Source organism: Salmo salar, chromosome ssa27, assembly GCF_905237065.1.
Source record: "Salmo salar chromosome ssa27, Ssal_v3.1, whole genome shotgun sequence".
In the NCBI taxonomy this organism is placed as follows: Eukaryota; Metazoa; Chordata; class Actinopteri; order Salmoniformes; family Salmonidae; genus Salmo; species Salmo salar.
This window is the reverse complement of record NC_059468.1, coordinates 16,006,955-16,029,507: the sequence shown is the minus strand read 5'-3', so window position 1 is coordinate 16,029,507 and position 22,553 is coordinate 16,006,955. Positions and strand designations below refer to the sequence as shown.

Sequence of the window (22,553 nt, the reverse complement as noted above, 5' to 3'; positions counted from 1 at the left end):
GCATGCCGTCAACAAAACAATATCAAGGGCAAATGTCCTGACGTCGAGATCTTGAAACATAAAGATATTGTGGACAAACATCCTGACATGGAGTTTCTGAAGCAAACAATATCTCTATTAGAACATCCTGACTTTGAGACCCTACAAACAAAAAAACAGCATAGTGGACAGAAGTTCCCAAAAATTGAGATTTTGAAACTCCCTGCACGATTTAGAACCCAGATTTACTTTATATATCAAATAAACAACTGTTTCAATTTAAATAAAAGGAAATCTTAAATTAGTTAAATGAAAGGATGAAGTGAGGACCTACACACCCGTATGTTTATTTATTCATTTTTCAAGCCAAAGAGGCATTAAGTTTATTACTGAAGAGCCACTTGTTAAATAAGCATACCCAAGAGCCACTTGTTAAATAAGCATACCCAAGAGCCACTTGTTAAATAAGCATACCCAAGAGCCACTTGTTAAATAAGCATACCCAAGAGCCACTTGTTAAATAAGCATACCCAAGAGCCACTTGTTAAATAAGCATTCCCAAGAGCCACTTGTTAAATAAGCATTCCCAAGAGCCACTTGTTAAATAAGCATACCCAAGAGCCACTTGTTAAATAAGCATACCCAAGAGCCACTTGTTAAATAAGCATTCCCAAGAGCCACTTGTTAAATAAGCATTCCCAAGAGCCACTTGTTAAATAAGCATACCCAAGAGCCACTTGTTAAATAAGCATTCCCAAGAGCCACTTGTTAAATAAGCATACCCAAGAGCCACTTGTTAAATAAGCATACCCAAGAGCCACTTGTTAAATAAGCATACCCAAGAGCCACTTGTTAAATAAGCATACCCAAGAGCCACTTGTTAAATAAGCATACCCAAGAGCCACTTGTTAAATAAGCATACCCAAGAGCCACTTGTTATTAATGTTGTTGCATTGATATGTCCGGCTAATAACTTCTAGTTTTGATTTACATTTGGTTGAGTTTTCATCTAATGTGAATTCAATGTGAAATCAACAAAAAAGGTCACCATATCATTGTATTTAGGTTATGAAATGCCCTTACGTTGATGACTTTTTGCAAACCCAATCAGTTTTCCAAGTTGATTCAACAGCATCACATCGATTTTTTGTTGTTGTTGTTTTTGCCCAGTGGGTTTAGCCATAACACTAGGGCGTTTTCTAGCGGATCGGTTTCGCTTAGTTGCAACCATCGTTGGTCACCGCCTTTCAAAGTGTGTTGCATTAAAGAGATCAAATTTGTCCGATTTGCTCCGACTGCATGACAAAAACCATGTGATCAAAGTACAGCATATGAAGCTTTGACTGAATGTGATACTAAAGGCTCTCTCTCACCAATTGATTGTTCAATGTACACACATCTGATTTCAGTTTGTGAGTGTGTGATATGGGGGTGGAGACATATTCATTTTGACATTAAAAAGAAAAATGTTTATAAACAGTAGCAACTAATTTAACACTGCCATGTTGATCTGAGCCTTGCTGTTGGAAAACTACAACAGTGTCTGACTTTTGGCTGTGGCAGATGCACCTCCCAAGACTTCACTGGTCAACTTTTGTCTACAGTCAGTTGCTTTAGCTTATCTCAACATCAAATAATTTACGAGTAATGACTAAGTACTTTACTGTAATAGTTATCCATTAAAACAGAAAGAAACAAACGCTATAAACAATTTATATTGCAAGAATTTTGCTACTGTAGGACTGTCTGGGAGTGGTCTGAGTGGGTAAAGGAAGTACACCAAAGCAGTGCATTCACCAGTTTGGATCAATCCACCAGAGCGGAGGGGCCTAATAGGAGGGATATGTAACCTGAAAACTAGCTGTTATTGGCAGATTGGTTTGTAACTCTCTTTGTTGTTGGTCTATTAACGTATACCACCTGCTGATGTCACCAGGTAAGACAGAACTCCACATGCTGATTAAAGGTTATTGTGTAGCTTGTATTTCCAACCAGCAGCTTTCAGAAAAGAACACTGATCACATTGTTTCACATCTTTACAGCACTGGTTTCATCAGCTGTTTTACAATATGATACAAAACATAGAAAACTGAATTTTGACTGCACTGGGCTTTTTTTTGAAGGTGAAAAAAAATATTGGCTCTCATACACATAAGGGTATCTTTGGTTAATTTCTATGACATTCAGTGGCTGAGCTACAACTCTCTAAAGTCGAGGACTCAAACAAACTTGGACTTTGCTTGGGAAGTAATCTAACAGAATGTGTGACTCTGTTGCCATCAATTGAGCTACAGTATTCAATTTCAATTAAAGTGATACTTGATGGGTCAAATCAGGGGCGCAACTTTGGTTTAAGAAGTGGGGGGACATAAGTTTTTTTTTTATCCAGTCGGATAAACACTCCAAACAGCCTACCCAACCGCCCGGAGGTGTCCGCATGGTCCTAAAGCACACCGTTGCCCTTTCGTATCACATTCCAATGACAAAACTGTGGGGGACAAAAATGCAATTTCAGAATGGGGGTGGGGACATGTCCCCCCTTTCCCTCCTTCATATAAATAACATTTTTCTTAGCTGAATAACATTTGGTCAAATTGGTTCAATACTTTTTTCCCCCCCTATTCATATTTTTATGAAATAGCCTATCCAAAAGAGGTAATGAGTCATGTTACACTATGTAGAATTGCAGGAAATTAGACTTAGAAACAACTAAACGTTTTTTCACAATAGCTGAAATATCAGTTAAAAAATTTTCATTGCTTACAATGCGCAAAAAAAGGGTAGTTAGTGTGCTTGTGTTAGCAACAATTATTCCCCATTCATTTATTATACCCAGGATTCTCTTCCAGACCTATTTTAAAGGGATAGTTCACGCTAATTATAAATGTCCATATCTGTTTCCCAGAGATAGATAGAGGACTCATCTTTGTATCTGTGCCATTATGGCATCTCTGACAGGCAGTGCCATTGAGGCTATCTCCATTTTAAAGTTGTTATTTTCTTATTTTGTGTTTGAATAAAACGTAAAGCTAATATTGATGATTTACGGACAGTCCTGAACCAAATTTTATCATTCATTTGTTATGGTCACTAGATGGCGGTAATATAGCTTAAAGCCATTTACAAATTATAATCAACCCAATTTGAAGACAATTCTCTGATTGTTGGCTGATCACTCCCAACCAATAGGAATCCCCACCCTGTTGAATAATTTGAAATAGTGGAAGCCCTCAATGGCAAAAGCACAACACTGTAGTTAGATTAGATACAGCACCGTAATTGACAGAACACACAAAGCATGTGGGAGGATAGGGATATATCTATTTATTCATTTGTTTGCTTATTTAAATCTCCAGAAATATAAACTTCACCCTTATTCACATAAAAGCAATTTCTGTTGAATAATTAAGTAAATATCAATAAAATCATTGTAATAGCAATAATAATTACAATAATCATCATACTAATTACAATAACCATTACCATCATGAGACTATTAACATTCATATGAAATCTCCATAACATTTCGATAAATATGTTTTTCATTGATCTACAGTATACACACAAAATACTGTCTGCATACAAATGTCTGTGACATTCCCTAATGTCCATTAAAAGTTTGACAATAGGAGGGGGTGTTCAGGGCTTATGGCTTGTCAAGGGGCATGGCTAACTTTAAGGGAAGGCTCCATCATAAGGGTAGCATCAAAGGGAAGGCTAAGAGAAAAGGCATTATATCACGTCACTCAATGTAATGAATAAATAGGTAGTTTCAATATGATAGATTAAGGGTTCAGTTGATTTGTATGACAATCTACTCATGTGTCTAGGAGTAATATGCATGTAATGTTATAGCAAAGCAGCTGAGAATGATTTACATTTGAAACTTGAAAAAAATGCCTATATTGGCTAAATCAATATATGGCAATTCATTCCTTGTGGCTACAGCAAACATTTCTATGCTATTCACTTGTATTTTGGCCACTCGGTTATTGACGTGAGAAGATGTTGATCTGAGGCTTTTGTAGATGAAATGAGAAATGACCCCATTGTTTTTTTTTTTAATCTGATATTTGAAGAGAGGCACAGTATATCATTTAAATATATTGCACCTGTATCTATGAAAAGCATGATCTTAAGTCTATCTAAATCCTTAACTATCTCAAACACTACAAAAACAACTTACCATAAGGTCTACTCATAAAACTAACAAAGATCTGTATGTAAATATATATACCTTAATAGAACTATGAGAAAATAAAATATTAAAAAGAAAAGTGTTAAAATGAATTAAATAGTTTCAAGCAGGAATTGGTAAAATCCACTGCCCCAATTTATATACAGAAATTACCAACACATAAAATAATGTCAAAGTTCCATACAGTTTGACTAGAAGGGAAAGATAAAACATTTACAGAAATCTCTGTGGGATTCATTTTGTTAGAGTTGGTATGTGAGTCTGTGTGAAAGGGTGTTCTTTTGTGTGTGTGAGGATTGAAATTGTTATTTTTGCGTGTACAGAACAGGGTGGTGTGTATATGCATGGGTGGAAAACAAAATATTGATGTTTTGTTTTTCCTCGAGTGGGGGGAACCAAGAGAGGACAATACACAACTCAAATGAGAAGACATGGGATCTGCTCCTCTGTGTAGCCATGTTTGTGTACCCCCTCTCGTCCCTGCCGTTGTGAGGTGTATTTTTATATATTTTTTGTCTTAGGGAACAATTCTTCACACACACACTGCATATTCACACATACTGCACAAACCAACCATATACACTGAGTGTATAAAACATTAAGGACATCTGGTCTTCCCATGACATAGACTGACCAGGTAAATCCAGGTAAAAGCTTTGATCCCGTATTGATGTCACTTGTTAAATCCACTTCAATCACTATAGATGAAGGGGAGGAGACAGGTTAAATAAGGATTGTTAAGCCTTGAGACAATTGAGACATGGATTGTGTATGTGTGCCATTCAGAGGGTGACCAAATATTTGAACACCTTTGAACGGGGTATGGTAGTAGATGCCAGGTGCACTGGTTTGTGTCAAACTGCAATGCTGCAGTTTTTTTTATGCTTAACAGTTTCCTGTGTGTATCAAGAATGGTCCACCACCCAAAGGGCATCCAGCCAACTTGACACAACTGTGGGAAGCATTGGAGTCAACATGGGGCAGCATCCCTGTGCCCCGATGAATTGAGGCTGTTCTGAAGGCAAAAAGCAGGGGGGGGACTCAATATTAGGAAGGTGTTCCTAATTATTGGTATACTCAGTGTACATGGAACCTTTTTCTTGTATATTCAACTATATATATATATATACATACATATACAGTACCAGTCAAAGTTTGGACACACCTACTCATTCTTTATTTTTACTATTTTCTACATTGTAGAATAATAGGGAAGACATTAAAACTATGAAATAACACATATGGAATCATGTTGTAACCCCAAAAAATATTCTTCAAAGTAGCAACCCTTTGCCTTGTGACAGAAGATAGCCCTATTTGGTATAAGACCAAGTCCATATTATGGCAAGAACAGCTCAAATAAGCAAAGAGAAACGACAGTCCATCATTACTTTAAGACATATTCTGCCAAGTGCAGTCGCAAAAACCATCAAGCGCTATGATGAAACTGGCTCTCATGAGGACCGCCACAGGAAAGAAAGACCCAGAGTTACCTATGCTGCAGAGGATAAGTTCATTAGACTTACCAGACTCAGAAATTGCAGCCCAAAAAAATGCTTCAGAGTTCAAGTAACAGACACATCAACATCAACTGTTCAGAGGAGACTACGTGAATCTGGCCTCCATTGTCGAATTGCTGCAAAGAAACCACTATTAAAAGACACCAATAAGATGAAGAGACTTGCTTGGGCCAAGAAACACAAGCAATGGACATTAGACCAGTGGAAATCTGTCCTTTGGTCTGATTAGTTCAAATTTGAGATCTTAGGTTCTAACTGCTGTGTCTTTGTGAGAAGCAGATTAGTTGAATGGATGATCTCTGCATGTGTGGTTCCCACTGAGAAGCATGGAAGAGGAGGGGTGATGGTGTGGGGGTGCTTTGCTGGTGACACTGTCTGTGATTTATTTACAATTCAAGGCACACTTAACCACCATGGCTACCACAGCAATCTGCAGCGATACACCATCCCACATGGTTTGCGCTTAGTGGGACTATCACTTGTTTTTCAACAGGACAATGACCCAACACACCTCCAGGCTGTGTAAGGGCTATTTGACCAAGAAGGAGAGTGATGGAGTGCTGCATCAGATGACCTGGCCTCCACAATCCCCCGACCTCAACCCAATTAAGATGGTTTGGGATGAGTTGGACCGCAGAGTGAAGAAAAAGCAGCCAACAAGTACTCAAGTACCCACAAGTATATTTGGGAACTCCTTCAAGACTGTTGGAAAAGCATTGCAGGTGAAGGTGGTTGAGAGAATGCCAAGAGTGCGCAAAGCTGTCATCAAGGCATATGGTGTCTACTTTGAAGAATCTCAAATATAAAATATATTTATATTTGTTTAACACATTTTTGGTTACTACATGATCCTATATGTGTTATTTCATAGTTTTGATGTCTTCACTATTATTCTACAATGTATAAAATTGTAAAAATAAAGAAAAACACTTGAATGAGTAGGTGTGTCCAAACTTTTGACTGGTACTGTGTGTGTGTGTGTATATTTATATGCAAGGAACAGATACACCCATTCAATAATTGAGACATTAAGTAATTCCATCTGATGATTGTTCTGCCACACCCCTCTGTGATGATAAGGGGAGGTGAGTACGACCTGAAGGTTGGAGTCCAGGCATCTGCACGAGTCTAAGGTGAAAGAATGGCGTCAATTCAACTGGGACAGGTCACTCATGACAATAGTAGCATCCCTGATCCCCAGCCAAACACGACCTCCGTAGCTGAGCACCACTTGAGGAAGCGTCCTTCCTCCGCTATCTAGTGCAGATTGATACTATGATCACAAGAGGGCAGTGTGTCCCAGACTTTGATGGAGGCAGAGCAGGTCAAATCCCCCTCTTTTCCATCTCAAAGACAACCCATACATACAAAAGCGAAGTGGTCCAGAGGAATCGTCCACAATGTAAAGAAACCTTACTGGGATATCAATTTAAAGAAACAAACACCACACATGTCCAGGTGAGTAATTCATATCATTAAAACACATATGTAGGAAATGTAAAACAATGTCCATATGTCCCAGCTCCTTAGGTTGAAATTGTATCTAGATGACATAGAAATTGAAACCTTTTGTCCTTCTGTTGTGAAACATAGGGCTGTGCATATTTAGTATGTTTACTCTCGGGTAGAGATAGAGAAGTGCAGTACAAGGAAAAAGGAGGAAACAATTAGGCCGGAGAGATAGATATGTTCACGGCATTAAAGAGATATATAGTCTGAGAACAGGGGCAGTATTGGCAGTAGGCTTTCATTTCATTCACCGTCTGTAATACTAAGTATTAAACTACTCAGTTTAATACTAAGAACATAAAAAAACATAAATTGGAGCCATAGTGGTTGACAGCATAACTGGACGTGTTACTTTTACTGGGTATCAGATGCTCCCATTGTTTTCAATAAAACAAGGGCGCAAGCAGCGTGTTTCTCCGACAGGCCCCTGGGTGCTGGTTCTTTTTTCAAGAATTCCACCCGCTGGCCCTGGGTTACGCGTTCAGCGTAGCAGTTAAAAAACCTACTGCTTTCGCGAAGGCCTCGGTGTAGCAGGTTTGTCACAGGGGAATTAATAAAGTGAAGTGAATAATTGAGGAATCTTGGGATCCCCAAAGTCTCTTTCTCTCTCTTTCTCAGTATTGTGCTTTGTCATACCTATTAAAACAGAAACAACAGGTTCAATATTGCCATGTTTCATCACTCGTGAATGGGTCACTGCAACACGCAGACAATGTAAACATCACCACTCATATTGAGCTGATTGTCACCAGGGTCAAAACTTACAGTGGTATTGCAGAGAGAGGGAGAGAAAGAGCAAATGCATGAAGGAGTGTGTGTTTGTGTGTTTGTGTGTGTGTGTGTGTGTGTGTGTGTGTGTGTGTGTGTGTGTGTGTTAGCATGTGAAGACCCCCCCCCTTGAATTTTCCAAAAGTTCAGCTTGTTGTGGGAAATCAACAGATCTGGAGCAGCCATGTACTGCAGACCTCTTCTATGTTTTGCCTTAGATAGCCAATAGGATTAAGCCGGGACCCATATCAGCTCCGCCAGTCAGGTTCCAGGGTGTCCTCCGTAAAACGGTTGGATTGGCTGCAGGAAAGGAGGGAAAGAATAAAATGGTGAATGGGCAATGGATGAAACAACAATACGAATCTTTGAGTTATTCTAGACTGCAATTTATTCTAGACTGCAATACAGTTAAACATTTAGCAACCACTGCAATAGAACTATATGGTAAAACAAAATACCCTCTCCATCTGTCTCTCTCCACACACACACACACACACACACACACACACACACACACACACACACACACACACACACACACACACACACACACACACACACACACACACACACACACACACACACACACACACACACACACACAGCCTGAAACCCTTAGTAGGAGAAATACAAAAGACGCAAATAAAAAGGTACAAAAAGCCTTCCCAATCCACACATCATTAACTATGATTTACTAATTGTCAACCTCAAAACTGATAGAAGCCCATTTGACCGTTGGATTAAAAACAACCTAACCACCATTATTGGATCAGCCGTCAAATATCAGAGAATGGCTCCTTTAGTCTTTAAAACTAATATGTCATTTTATTATTATTCCTTTATTCAACAAGGTTTGTTAACTGAGAACCAATTCTTATTATTTCAAAGCCCATCTAGTGACTGATGCTGGAAATTAGCACAAACTAAAGCAAGATGGTGCAATGCATCTGCCATCTGGTAAATCAAATGTGTCAATGTCATTAAATCGGTCCCTATCAAGTAAATCTACTATTATTTGGAAAAAAGGCCAAAAGGAGAAACATAGCCAAGAGGATGTTCTGGGAGTGAAAACTCGTCTCTCCACTTGACTCGTTTCAGTAATCACATTTCGTTATTAGACTGCTCTCCCCCCGGTTAAACTCAGATCTGATGCTGCTGTTGCCGAGGTCCAAGATGCCGTGCTCCTGGCTGGCGTAACCATGGTAGTAGTTGAGGGGTAGGCTCGGTTGCCATGGAGCTCCCCATTGTGGCTGACGTGTAGGCGGGGAGGTGGGAGGGGAGGGAGGGCTCCGTTCCAAGGGGAGTTGGCACAGGAGACACCCGAAAAGGAGACCCCGGGCCTGGCAGTGGCGGTGGCTGTCCCCCCCCCCCCTCCAGGGAGACCATGGGGGTCTGCTGAACCCAGAGAGGAAGAGTCCTCTTCCTATCGATAGCAAGATAGAGGGAGGGAGGGAGGAGAAAAGGCGGAATGGTGGGTGGGAAGGAGTCAGAAGAGAACGCATGGGGAGAGAACGTCACACAGGAGGGGATAGAGGAGGGGGATGGGGGGAGTTTTGCAGAGAGGGAGAGAAGAAAAATGGGTTATAAAGTAGAGGAATGATAAATTCCAACGGAGATGAAAGAAAGAAAAGAAAGAAAGACGCCACAAGAAAGCTCAGGACAGAGACAGGGGGGGGGGGCACAGGGTCGGTTTAGGGTTCTTTAGGAACCCAACTGAAGAAAACGGACTGATATACCTGGACTTATCCAATAAGAAAAGCTATTTTTAATTTTGCGTTGCAAAACATTTTTTGTTGTTGTATGCCCTAATGAACACAACCCAGGTGTAGTCCAACCATTTGTCTGAGGCAATACAGCCTCAGCTGGCAGTAGAAACCTTTCCTTTCCCTTCATGTAATGGAATTGATAAAAGTCAGCGTTTGTCATTAAAATTTGAGAAAATGTAGTTGTCAATGGGCTTCATATCAGTGACACCCTAACAGTGTTGGCTGCCTTAATTCACTGCAGACTGAGGCCTTATACACACAATGAACAAGTAAAGCTAGATATGCCCAAGTTACGAAAAATGTCACGTGGAGTCTGGTTGAGTGGGTAATGCTCTCGCCTTTGGATCCATATAAGTTCCCCCCATGGCGGGGATCCTGGTTCGATCATGAGCCCTAAACATTTGTACTTCATATACGCTGTCTCCCTGCTTCTGCTCCTATCCTTTCTCAAATAATAAAAGAAAAGTCTCATGTTTAACCTCTGTTCGGTTCATCAAAAACTCATGCTCCTGATCAATCAAAACCACTGTATCTGGCAGATGCCACAAACTCATCCTCAACACAGGGATGCATGGAAAACTAGCATTAGACATGCACTCTGTAAGACTTACAAAAATAAATAGCCCCTAATTTCCTGTAAAGACGTATCAGTACACAAAGATAATTTCCTGTAAAGATGTATCAGTACACAAAGAATTTCCTGTAAAGATGTATCAGAACACAAAGATGCTAATGTATCCACCCAACCACCCCAAAAGAACTAATGAACATAAACACAGAGGCAACACAGTTTGAATAAAACAACAACCAAAATCACAGGTACCACGGTATGTGAAATCATGCTACATGAAAACAGAAATTCACATTACCCACAACCCTCTAGCAAGAAGAAAACCCTCTTTGCAACCATTCAGAACCGAGTGAAGTACCCTCTCAAAGAAAAGGGTTGTTTGAGTAGAAAAAGTGCTACATAGAACCATTGCTGTTTGAAGCTTTAATATAGCAGATATTGTGAGTTTTATCAATGGCATTGTTTGCATCATTTCTAAATCCCCTTATTTAAATGTTTTCTTTATTTATATTTTTTACCGAACTCTACTTTTTTCCCCAACCCTGTTTACTATCAGTGCAATCCCCATCTTCTTTCTGATTCACACATTGAGCCTCTTGCTTTTGAAAAATTAAAACAATGTACGAATATTTCAAATTATTAAATAGAAGTTAAAACAGTTGTACCATGGTAAGGTACTTAAGACATTTTGTTTTCAGAAATATAGGGGGTAAACTGTTTGTGCCTACATCTGTAATGAGGGGAATTTTGCAAAAAAGTAGTCAGTGATTGGATCGCCTTCAACCAATCAAATGTTGTCCAGTTGATAAAACTCCATTCTCTAGGACTCAGTAGAATATACTGCAATGCAAAGCAACACCCCAAATATTTACTACACCATTCAACCTTATACCAAGATGGCGTAGCAGTCAGATGTCTTTGTCCTGTCTTGTCCCATCCCGTGTATATATTGTTTTCTTCGTATATATTTCGTATATATTTTTAATCTCAATTTCAACATACTCTCCTGCCTCACACAATGTGGTATGGATCTGCTATTTTGTATACTTTAGAACCGGAACCCCTATCAGGAGCTAGCCAGCTAACTAGCTACTAGCTAGTAGTCAGTTAGCCACTGCTAGCGGTCATCACCGTTAACTAGGACAACAGCCAGCCTCAGCTCGGTCAATTCCTGCCTGTCTGTGCAGCGTGATATCAACCCAGAACATATCGGACTGCTTTTTCTCTACCACATCTCCGGATTCCTTCCGCAAGCTCTGAACCTTTACACCGGATCATCGCAGCTAGTTAGCTGCTATCCGAGTGGCTACTCCTGGCTAACGTCTCTGTCCCGAAGCAAGCACCAGTTAGCCTGGAGCTAGCCTGGAGCTAGGCCCATCTCCTGGCTAGCCGAAGAGATCCATCAGACAATTCATGGGCTTCAATACCTATTTTGCCAATTGGCCTGGACCCTTTGCTGCCGACACGGAGCCCTGCCGATCCGTCACGACTGGTCTGCCGACGTAGCCGTTCGAGGGGGTTTCAACAGGCTCTCCCGTAGCGACGTCCCCCTGAAGCCCATCTGCTAGCCCCGGCCTACTAGCTGTCTGAATCGCCGTGTCTCCAGCTCGCCTAGCTACTCACTGGACCCTATGATCACTCGGCTACACATGCCTTGTCTATTGCTGTTTTGGTTTGTGATTATTGTCTTATTTCACTGTAGAGCCTCCAGCCCTGCTCAATATGCCTTAGCTAGCCCTTTTGTTCCACCCCCCACTCATGCTGTGACTTCACCTGGCTTAAATGGTGCCTCTAGAGACAAAACCTCTCTCATCGTCACTCAATGCCTAGGTTTACCTCCACTGTACTCACATCCTACCATACCATTTTCTGTATATTATGCCTTGAATGTATTCTTTCGCGCCCAGAAATCTGCTCCTTTTACTTTGTTCCGAATGCACTAGATGACCAGTTTTTATAGCCTTTAGCCATACTTATATCCTGTTCCTCCCTAACTTTAACATTTTTCGAAAAGATAGAACTGCCAAGGGGGGCGGAGTTGCAGACTACTGCAGAGATAGCCTGCAGAGTTCTGTCATACTATCCAGGTCTGTGCACAAACAATTCGAGCTTCTACTTTTAAAAATCCACCTTTCCAGAAACAAGTCTCTCACCGTTGCCACTTGCTATAGACCCCCTTCAGCCCCCAGCTGTGCCCTGGACACCATATGTGAATTGATCGCCCCCCATCTATCTTCAGAGTTCGTACTGTTAGGTGACCTAAATTGGGACATTCTTAACACCCCGGCCTTCCAACAATCGAAGCTAAATGCCCTCAATCTCACACAAATTATCAAGGAACCTACCAGGTACAACCCTAAATCCGTAACCAATGGCACCCTCTTAGATATCATCCTGACCAACTTTCCCTCTAAATACACCTCTGCTGTCTTCAACCAGGATCTCAGCGATCACTGCCTCATTGCCTGCGTGCGTAATGAGTCCACGGTCAAATGACCACCCCTCATCACTGTCAAACGCTCCCTAAAACACTTCAGTGAGCAGGCCTTTCTAATCGACCTGGCCCGGGTATCCTGGAAGGATATTGACCTCATCCCGTCAGTAGAGGATGCCTGGTTGCTCTTCAAAAGTGCTTTCCACACCATCATAAATAAGCATGCCCCATAAAAAAAAATGTAGAACTAAGAACAGATATAGCCCTTGGTTCACCCCAGACTTGACTGCCCTTGACCAGCACAAAAACATCCTGTGGTGTACTGCATTAGCATCGAATAGCCCCTGCGATATGCAACTTTTCAGTGAAGTCAGGAACCAATACACTCAGTCAGTTAGGAAAGCTAAGGCTAGCTTTTCCAAACTGAAATTTGTTTCCTGTCACACTAATTTCAAAAACTTTTGGGACACTGTAAAGTCCAAGTAGATTAAGAGCACCTCCTCCCTTCTGCCCACTGCACTGACAATAGGAAACACTGTCACCACCGATAAATCTACGATAATCGATAATTTCAACATGCATTTTTCTACGGCTGGCCATGCTTTCCACCTGGCTACCACTACCCCGGCAAACATCTCAGCACCCCCTGCAGCAACTTGCCCAAGTCTCCCCCGCTTCTCCTTCACCCAAATCCAGACAGCTGATGTTCTGAAAGAGCTGCAAAATCTGGATCCCTACAAATCAGCTGGGCTAGACAATCTGGACCCTCTCTTTCTGAAATTATTCGCAGAAATTGTTGCAACCCCATTACTAGCCTATTCAACCTCTTTTTCATATCGTCTGAGATCCCCAAAGATTGGAAAGCTGCCGCGGTCATCCCCCTCTTCAAAGGAGGAGACACTCTAGACCCAAACTGTTATAGACCTATATGCATCCTGCCCTGCCCTTCTAAAATCTTTGAAAGCCAAGTTAACAAACAGATCACTGACCATTTCGAATCCCACCATACCTTCTCCACTATGCAATCTGGTTTCTGAGATGGTCATGGGTGCACCTCAGCCATGCTCAAGGTCCTAAACGATATCATAACCACCATCGATAAAAGACAGTACTGTGCAGCCGTCTTCATCGACCTGGCAAAGGCTTTCGACTCTGTCAATCACCGCATTCTTATTGGCAGACTCAATAGCCTTGGCTTCTCAAATGATTGCCTCGCCTGGTTCACCAACTACTTCTTAGATAGAGTGCATGCTCTTCAACCGATTGCTGCCCGCACCCTCCCGCCTGACTAGCATCACTACTCTGGACGGTTCTGACCTAGAATATGTGGACAACTACAAATACCTAGGTGTCTGGTTAGACTGTAAACTCTCCTTCCAGACTCACATCAAGGATCTCCAATCCAAAATTAAATCTAGAATCGGCTTCCTATTTCGCAACAAAGCCTCCTTCACTCATGCTGCCAAACATACCCTCGTAAAACTGACTATCCTACCCATCCTTGACTTTGGCTTTGTCATTTACAAAATAGCCTCCAACACTCTACTCAGCAAACTCGATGTAGTCCATCACAGTGCCATCCATTTTGTCACCAAAGCCCCATATACTACCCACATTTACATTTACATTTACATCATTTAGCACGCACCACTGAGACCTCTATGCTCTCGTTGGCTGGCCCTCACTACATATTCGTCGCCAAACCCACTGGCTCCAGGTCAAGTTTAAGTCTTTGCTAGGTAAAGCCCAGCCTTATCTCAGCTCATTGGTCATCATAGCAACACCCACCCATAGCACGCGCTCCAGCAGGTATATTTCACTGGTCATCCCCAAAGCCAACACTTCCTTTGGCCGCCTTTCCTTCCAGTTCTCTGCTGCTAATGACTGGAACGAATTGCAAAAATAACTGAAGCTGGAGTCTTATATCTCCCTCTCTAACTTTAAGCATCAGCTGTCAGAGCAGCTTACCGATCACTATACCTGTACACAGCAAATCTGTAAATAGCACACCCAACTACCTTATCCCCATATCATTACTTACCTTCTTGCTCTTTTGCACCCCAGTATCTTTAATTGCACATCATCATCTGCACATCTATCACTCCAGTGTTGCTAAATTCTAATTATTTCACCTAATTTTTGCCTACCTCCCTATTCTTCTACATTTGCACACACTGTACATAGATTTTTCTATTGTGTTATTGACTGTACGTTTGTTTATGTGTAATTCTGTGTTGTTGTTTTTGTTGCACTGCTTTGCTTTATCTTGGCCAGGTTGCAGTTGTAAATGAGAACTTATTCTCAACTGGCCTACCTGGTTAAATAAAAGTGAAATAAAAAATACATCCGGTCTACTCCATCATACAGTAGATGCCATTCACACCAACTTCGAGTTAGACATGCCTCAATATGAAACTTTTGTCTTTTGTCAGTGGTGGTAAAAATGAAAGAATGTAGTGACATTGTGCCTAGACAGACATTGAACAGCTTACATACAACGGAACAGACATGGTGCACATATATATATATTTATATATTATATGTTGTCAAGTAAACTAATTCATCAATGTAAAATGAACACCATTGTAGATGTTTCGGCATGGGTTTTTTCAAGGGAAACTAATGTTGAGAAACTGGATTGGGTCCATGAGTTATCAAGGCCCTTTATGGGGTTAAGGACACGACCGTTCAAAAGTTTGGGGTCACTTAGAAAGGCAGAGTTGGAAAGAAAAAGCCATATCTCAGACTGGCCAATAAAAATAAAAAATTAAGATGGGCAAAAGAACACAGACACAGACATAGGAACCCTGCCTAGAAGGCCAGCATCCCGGAGTTGCCTCTTCACTGTTGATGTTGAGACTGGTGCTATTTAATGAAGGTGCCAGTTGAGGACTTGTGAGGCGGACTTGTGAGTTTCTCAAACTAGACACTCTAATGTACTTGTCCTCTTGCTCAGTTGCGCACCGGTCCTCCCATTCCTCTTTCTATTCTGGTTAGAGCCAGTTTGCGCTGTTCTGTGAAGGTAGTAGTACACCGTGTTGTTGTCACGACCTGGCCAGTATAAAGGTTTATTGTTATTGTAGTTTGGTCAGGACGTGGCCGAGGGTATTTGGTTTATGTGGTTCGGGGTGGTGTTTTTTCTAAAAGGGCATTTGATTTAAGTATTCCGTGGTTTTTGGGCACTGTTCCTTGTTTACGTATTTCTATGTTGATCTAGTTGGTTGTATGTCTATGTTTGGTTAATTGGGGTGGACTTCCAATTGAAGGCAGCTGTGTGATGTTGCCTTTGATTGGAAGTCCTATATTAGTTGGGTGTGTTTGTCTGTGTAATTGTGGGAGATTGTTTCTTGTTTAGCGTGTGTGAGCCTAACAGGACTGTCTAGAAATCGTGAGTTCGTTTTGTTATTTTGTATGTTCATTTTTGAGTTTATTAAATGTTCAAAATGAACTAACTCAACTCTGCTGCATATTGGTCCTCTTTTTCCGACGATGATTTCGCCATATCGTCTGACGACGAAGAAATCCCTGACAGTTGTATGAGATCTTCAGTTTCTTTCCAATTTCTCGCATGGAATAGCCTTCATTTCTCAGAACAAGAATAGACAGACGCGTTTCAGAAGAAAGTACTTTGTTTCTGGCCATTTTGAGCCTGTAATCAAATCCAACTATTCTAAAGAAGGCCAGTTTTATTGCTTCTTTAATCAGAACAACAGTTTTCAGCTGTGCTAACATAATTGCAAAAGTGTTTTCTAACGATAAATTAACCTTTTAAAATGATAAACGTGGATTAGCCAACACAACGTGCCATTGGAACACAGGAGTGATGGTTGCTGATAATGGGCCTCTGTACCCCTATGTAGATATTCCATAAAAAAATCTGCCATTTCCAGCTACAATAGTCATTTACAACACTAACAATGTCTACACTGTATTTCTGATCAATTTGATGTTATTTTAATAGACAAAAAAGTTGCTTTTCTTTCAAAAACAAAGACATTAATAAGTGACCCCAAACTGTATAAGTAACCCCAAACTGTGTATGTTACAGTCTTTTTTGCCACAGTTACGGCATATTTGGGTAAGCATATCTGGGTAAGCATGTTGCAGAGTAGCAGGTTTCCAAATGCATTCCACTAGCTACATGCTGCCACTACTAATGTAAAAATGGCACGTATGACAGACCAGTGAATCCATAATAAACCATGTCGACGTACACGCCATAGATTCAGAGACTAGAAGACACTCTCAGCCATACAGACAAACGGACAGACCTGCTCTCTGAACATTCTGGGCTTGATTTCAGGAATGGCACTCACTCTCAACTCATCCTCCACAGCCATGAGCCTGGAAAAGAAGGAGACAATGTTTATTTTAGAGAAAGCTACAGAGCCGTGATTCCGTTTATTTATACCATTTTGGCTCCCAACTTTAGCCTTTCCGTTTTTTGAAACAGATATGATGTTCAGGGAATTGAAATTCTCTCTAAAGTAAATGCTATCTAGGCAAGTGAGCAAGCAGACATGAACCTTCTTTCTTGTCTTGTTTTGGTCGAGCTCACCTGTTGATAATGCCTTTGATTTGGCTGTCCTTTTCCAGCTGCTGCTGCCTCAGCATGCGCTCGCTGTCGTCCAGCCGGCTCTGGTACTGTGATAGGATCTTGCTGGTCTGCTGCTCCTGTGAAAGCATCCTGCGCTCATACTCCTCCAGCTTCCGATGGGACATTATCAGACGCTCCTTCAGGGAATGGATCTCCTCCTCGTATTCCTTTACCTGGCAGAGAGATGACAGGAGAGGGAGATCAATGCTCTGGAATTCTGAATGCATTAGCATATACAGTTGAAGTTGGAAGATTACATACACTTAGGTTGGAGTCATTAAAACTCGTTTTTCAACCACTCCACAAATTTCTTGTTAACAAACTATAGTTTTGGCAAGTTGGTTAGGACAACTACTTTGTGCAGGTAATTTTTCCAACAATTGTTAACAGACAGAATATTTCTCTTATAATTCACTGTATCACAATTCCAGTGGGTCAGATGTTTACATACACTAAGTTGACTGTGCCATTAAACAGCTTGTAAAATTCCAGAAAATGATGTCATGGCTTTAGAAGCTTCTGATAGGCTAATTGACATCATTTGAGTCAATTGGAGGTGTACCTGTGGATGTATTTCAAGGACTACCTTCAAACTTAGTGCCTCTTTGCTTGACATCATGCGGAAATCACAAGAAATCAGCCAAGACCTCAGAAAATAAATTGTAGACCTAACAAGTCTGGTTCATCCTTGGGAGCAATTTTCAAATGCCTGAAGGTACCACTTTCATCTGTACAAATAATAGTGCTTAAGTACAAACACCATGGGACCACGCAGCCGTCATACCGCTCAGGAAGGAGACGCATTCTGTCTCCTAGAGATGAACGTACTTTGTTGCGATAAGTAAAAATCAATCCCAGAACCACAGCAAAGGACCTTGTGAAGATACTGGAGGAAACAGGTACAAAAATATCTATATCCACAGTAAAACGAGTCCAATATCAACATAACCTGAAAGGCCGCTCAGCAAGGAAGAAGCCACTGCTCCAAAACAGCCATAAAAAAGCCAGACTATGGTTTGCAACTGCACATGGGGACAAAGATCGTACTTTTTAGGAGAAATGTCCTCTGGTCTGATGAAGCAAAAATAGAACTGTTTGACCATAATAATGACCAACGGTATGTTTTGAGGAAAAAGGGGGAGGCTTTCAAGCCGAAGAACACCATCCCAACCATGAAGCACAGGGGTGGCAGCATCATGTTGTGGGGGTGCTTTGCTGCAGGAGGGACTGGTGAAGCAACATCTCAAGACATCAGTCAGGAAGTTAAAGCTTGGTCGCAAATGGGTCTTCCAAATGAACAATGACCCCAAGCATACTTCCAAAGTTGTGGCAAAATGGCTGAAGGATAACAAAGTCAAAGTATTGGAGTGGCCATCACAAAGCCCTGACCTCAATCCTATAGAAAATGTGTGGGCAGAACTGAAAAAGCGTGTGCGAGCAAGGAGGCCTACAAACCTGACTCAGTTACACCAGCTCTGTCAGGAGGAATGGGCCAAAATTCACCCAACTTATTGTGGGAAGCTTGTGGAAGGCTAAACATTTGACCCAAGTTAAACAATTTAAAGGCAATGTTGCCAAATACTAATTGAGTGTATGTAAACTTCTGACCCACTGGGAATGTGATGAAAGAAATAAAAGCTGAAATAAATCATTCTCTCTACTATTATTCTGACATTTCACATTCTTAAAATAAAGTGGTGATCCTAACTGACCTAAGACAGGGAATTTTTACTAGGATTACATTTCAGGAATTGTGACAAACTGAGTTTAAATGTATTTGGCTAAGGTGTATGTAAACTTTCGACTTCAACTGTATTAGGCATACCCGGCGCCAGGATAAAGTGACTAAGAGGGCAGTTGAAATCGGGGGAAATTATATTGAATTCTGCTTATATCACGCTATACCACAATAACCATTAAGCGCTGGTGTTTCAAAGATGGTGATATTTACAAAATATTTACAAAACATTAAGAACACCTTCCTGATATTGAGTTGAAACCCCTCTTTTTTCCCTCAGAAAATCCTCAATTAGTCACGCCAACCCACCACTCAATTATTTGAACTTTATTTTTATTTAAGGTCATAAAACTAAAGCTAGCCCCCTCGTGGAGGCGGGTACGGTATTAGGGCTGACCCCAATGTTTCAGAGCTTCTACACTACACCTGTAGCACTGTATTCCCAACTTTTTCACAGTGTGAAAAACATGTATGAAAAAATGTATGTACCATCTGGTAGGTGAAGAATTAAATTAATTAAAGCATCACTTTCTTCAAGGAACAGTTGTTAATTCAAGGAACAGTCTAGCAATATTCTCAGGTCCCAATCCTGGTACATCAAATTATGACATAGAGTGAAGGTTTTCCTTTGACCCTGCCATAACATTCTTGGAACATCATGCTGGAGGTCAAATGTTACCATACAACAAAATGGAAATCAGATAAAGACATTCCCTTATAATCTTGGAACCTTCTTTAATTTACCAGAGAGGCTGTCATCACGACCAAAATAGACTCACCCTATCCATGCGTGACTCGTCCATGCTCTTGGAGTACTCCTTCAGCTTGAGGTCCTCAAGGTTCGATGAGCTACGCAATATTTCGATGTCGGCAGAGAGGTGTGGCATGTTGGACACCCAAGCCACAGTGCGCTCGTTGGGGGTCAGGGTGGAGGGGGACTGAGAACCCTGAAAGCAAAGAGGCAAGATGATACAGGAAGAGGCTCAGAAATTGCATGATCATGCTATCAAGATTATTAAGACTAAAAGGTACTCCTATCTCAGAAAGTATTTAGGAAAGCTTGTGATGTTGTCTAAACTGCTAAGACAGATGACTTAAATTACTTGCTAAACCAGCAACACCTTTCTGTGCTTTTTGGTTGGCTATCCATCTTCTACATGTATCTCTTTGGACTTACAAGTACTTCGATTTTTACAATATGCCCGTAATGTTCAAACAATAGCCTTCAATACATAATCGATTTTCTTTGATGTTACATTTACATTAGATAATTTTTACATTATGGGAAACAATTACAGATTGTTTAAAATCAAACAAAAATTACATGTTCATAACACTGAAGTTGTGACACAGGCTAAGCTATCTCAGTAATCCATCCCTCCTAAATCAGCTGAGATTCTGAGAATCACAGAAGTGTGATTAATATTGGCACCGGTTATTAACAGGTTTGATTATACATGTAGCCGAGGTGGTTTGTGACAAGTAACCTTGCCTGAGAACTCTAGACTCGTTTTAGCTCCCAGAGCTAATGCCAAGGCTTTAGCTCAGTGGACTAACACGGTCTCAAGTCTCCTGGATTGCTCCAGCTGGATACCCAGGCATTCCAACACAGAGCCCATGGCGTTCCAGCAATAGACCTGTTTATTGACTGTAGGCTTGAGCAGGTGCTGCTGTGGAGGCTGCTGCTGCTGCTGCTGCTGCTGCTGCTGGGACTGCGGCTGAGGCTGCTTGGTGCTCTTAGTTGGGGTGTCTGTGGTCTGAGGCTGCTTTGTGCTCTTAGTCGGGGTGTCTGTGGTCTCTCCGTTGCCCCCTTGTGGCGCCCCCTGGCCGTCCCTGGCAGAGCTCGACTGGTGCGGGAGCCCAGGGGCTGGGCTGTCAGACTGTTTGACGGACAACTGCTGCTGTTGTTGCTGTTGCTGTTGTGAGGGCTGCCTGCCGCCAAAGCTGGAGTCGGGCGACTGGAGAAGGAGGTTCCTGCTCTGGGGGCGAGCCTTGGGAGGGGTGGAGGTGGCCCCGGGGCTGATGGACAGCTGGGATTTGAGGCGCTGCGGGGGAGGCGGTGCTACGGAGCCATGACGGACAGGGTGCACGGTGGAGGGGGGAGTGGCCAAGGAGGTGGGAGTGCCCATGCCTGTGGCCGTCTGAGGGGTCATGCCCATAAGAATCTGCTGCTGAAGATTCTCCTGAGAGAGAGAGGGTGGGCGGGAAAAGGAAGAGAGGGAGGCGGAGGGAGGGGGGGCAGGAAATATTTAGAAAAAGAAGATACAGTATTTGAGATCAAATACTATAGGAGAGGGAGAGAGAGGGAGAACGTGTAAGAGGAGAGACAAGGAAGGAGATGAAGAATGGTTGGGAAGTCAATTTAATTGGACAATCCCTTTTAATTGGACAATCCCTGTCTAACTTGTTTTTCAAGCATCTACAGTAGTCATACAAACAATAGGGAGATACTGCACATTTCCCTATCAATGCTTCTAAAAAGTGACTGCTGGGTGAATTCATTCTTGGCAGTTTATTTAGAAATGATATGAAATATCTATTTAAATCTATGATGGGGTTTATCAATGCAACAGACAGCAACAACAGTCTGCAACAGCCTGATTGCTAAATGTAATGTCTACATAAGGTGTTACATGCACTGTGTGGTGTATGTTTAGTATGAAGAGATGTATTCTTGTTAACGTGCACTTAGGCTCTGACAATGTCATCTTAAATGCCGCAACCAGAATTAATAAAGTTGAATTTAATTGAAATTGAATTAGTGATATTTTCTTGGAATACCGACCTGCACTTGCAGCGAAAGCTGGCGCCGGGTGTATTCAGCGTTCTGGTTTTGCCGCGTGTAGTCATCACTGTAGCTGTGCGAGTGGACAACACTGGGCTGCACCAGACTGCTCTGTGGTCGCAGGGCCGAAAGGTCCTCACTACGCGAGAAGCCGCCATGGCCGAATGCCCGCACGTAGCCCTGTTGGTGGTGGGCATTGTCAAGCTCTGGGGCCAACAAGAGTGGAGGGGGAGGTGGCTGGGCCTGAGGACGACTGTGGGGCTGACCCCGAGGGCCATCGGCAGCCAGATGGAAGAGGGGATTCTGGAAGGAGAGGGGGAAGTGCATGGCGGCTGCCGCATGTTGCTGCTGCTGGGAGAGAGAGTCAGTGGGACCCCCCATGTGGTGAAGGGGTCCCCCCATCTGGCTTAACCTCAAGCCGGAGCTCCCAGAGCCACCAGCGGACATATGGCCTCCCATGCGAAGCGGGCCACCCAGGTTCCCGAAACTGTGGCCCAAGCCTGCTATAGAGGCCTGGGAGGAGTTGAGCATATCGCCCACTGAATGGAGGTTGGAGACGCTATTCATGCGTGAGTCCTGCAGGTCCATCATGGACACGCTTTTGTTAACACTGAGGACCTAGGAGAGAGACAGAACATAACCTGTCAACTGGAATAACCTATTATAATGTGACTAATAATAATGTTCA

General features: G+C 42.1%; 1 protein-coding gene across 4 annotated transcripts in view; it reads right to left on the bottom strand.

Moving 5' to 3' along the window:
* Positions 1-7,100: 7,100 nt before the first annotated feature.
* The window catches only part of LOC106588535 (ras/Rap GTPase-activating protein SynGAP), a 99,852-nt gene continuing 84,399 nt past the window's right edge, over positions 7,101-22,553 (bottom strand). For 2 of the 4 annotated variants that reach the window (XM_014177664.2, XM_045709675.1), the window contains 7 exons: positions 21,866-22,483; positions 20,718-21,263; positions 19,860-20,027; positions 17,304-17,515; positions 17,062-17,089; positions 9,080-9,397; positions 7,101-8,274 (listed from right to left, as the gene is read on the bottom strand). In XM_014177664.2, the coding sequence (XP_014033139.1) occupies positions 9,089-9,397; positions 17,062-17,089; positions 17,304-17,515; positions 19,860-20,027; positions 20,718-21,263; positions 21,866-22,483 (1,881 nt within the window). In that variant the 3' untranslated portion in view covers positions 7,101-8,274; positions 9,080-9,088. Of the gene's footprint in view, positions 8,275-9,079; positions 9,398-17,016; positions 17,090-17,303; positions 17,516-19,859; positions 20,028-20,717; positions 21,264-21,865; positions 22,484-22,553 lie in introns of all 4 variants that reach the window. The other 2 variants (XM_014177665.2, XM_014177666.2) reach the window with 2 other exon arrangements.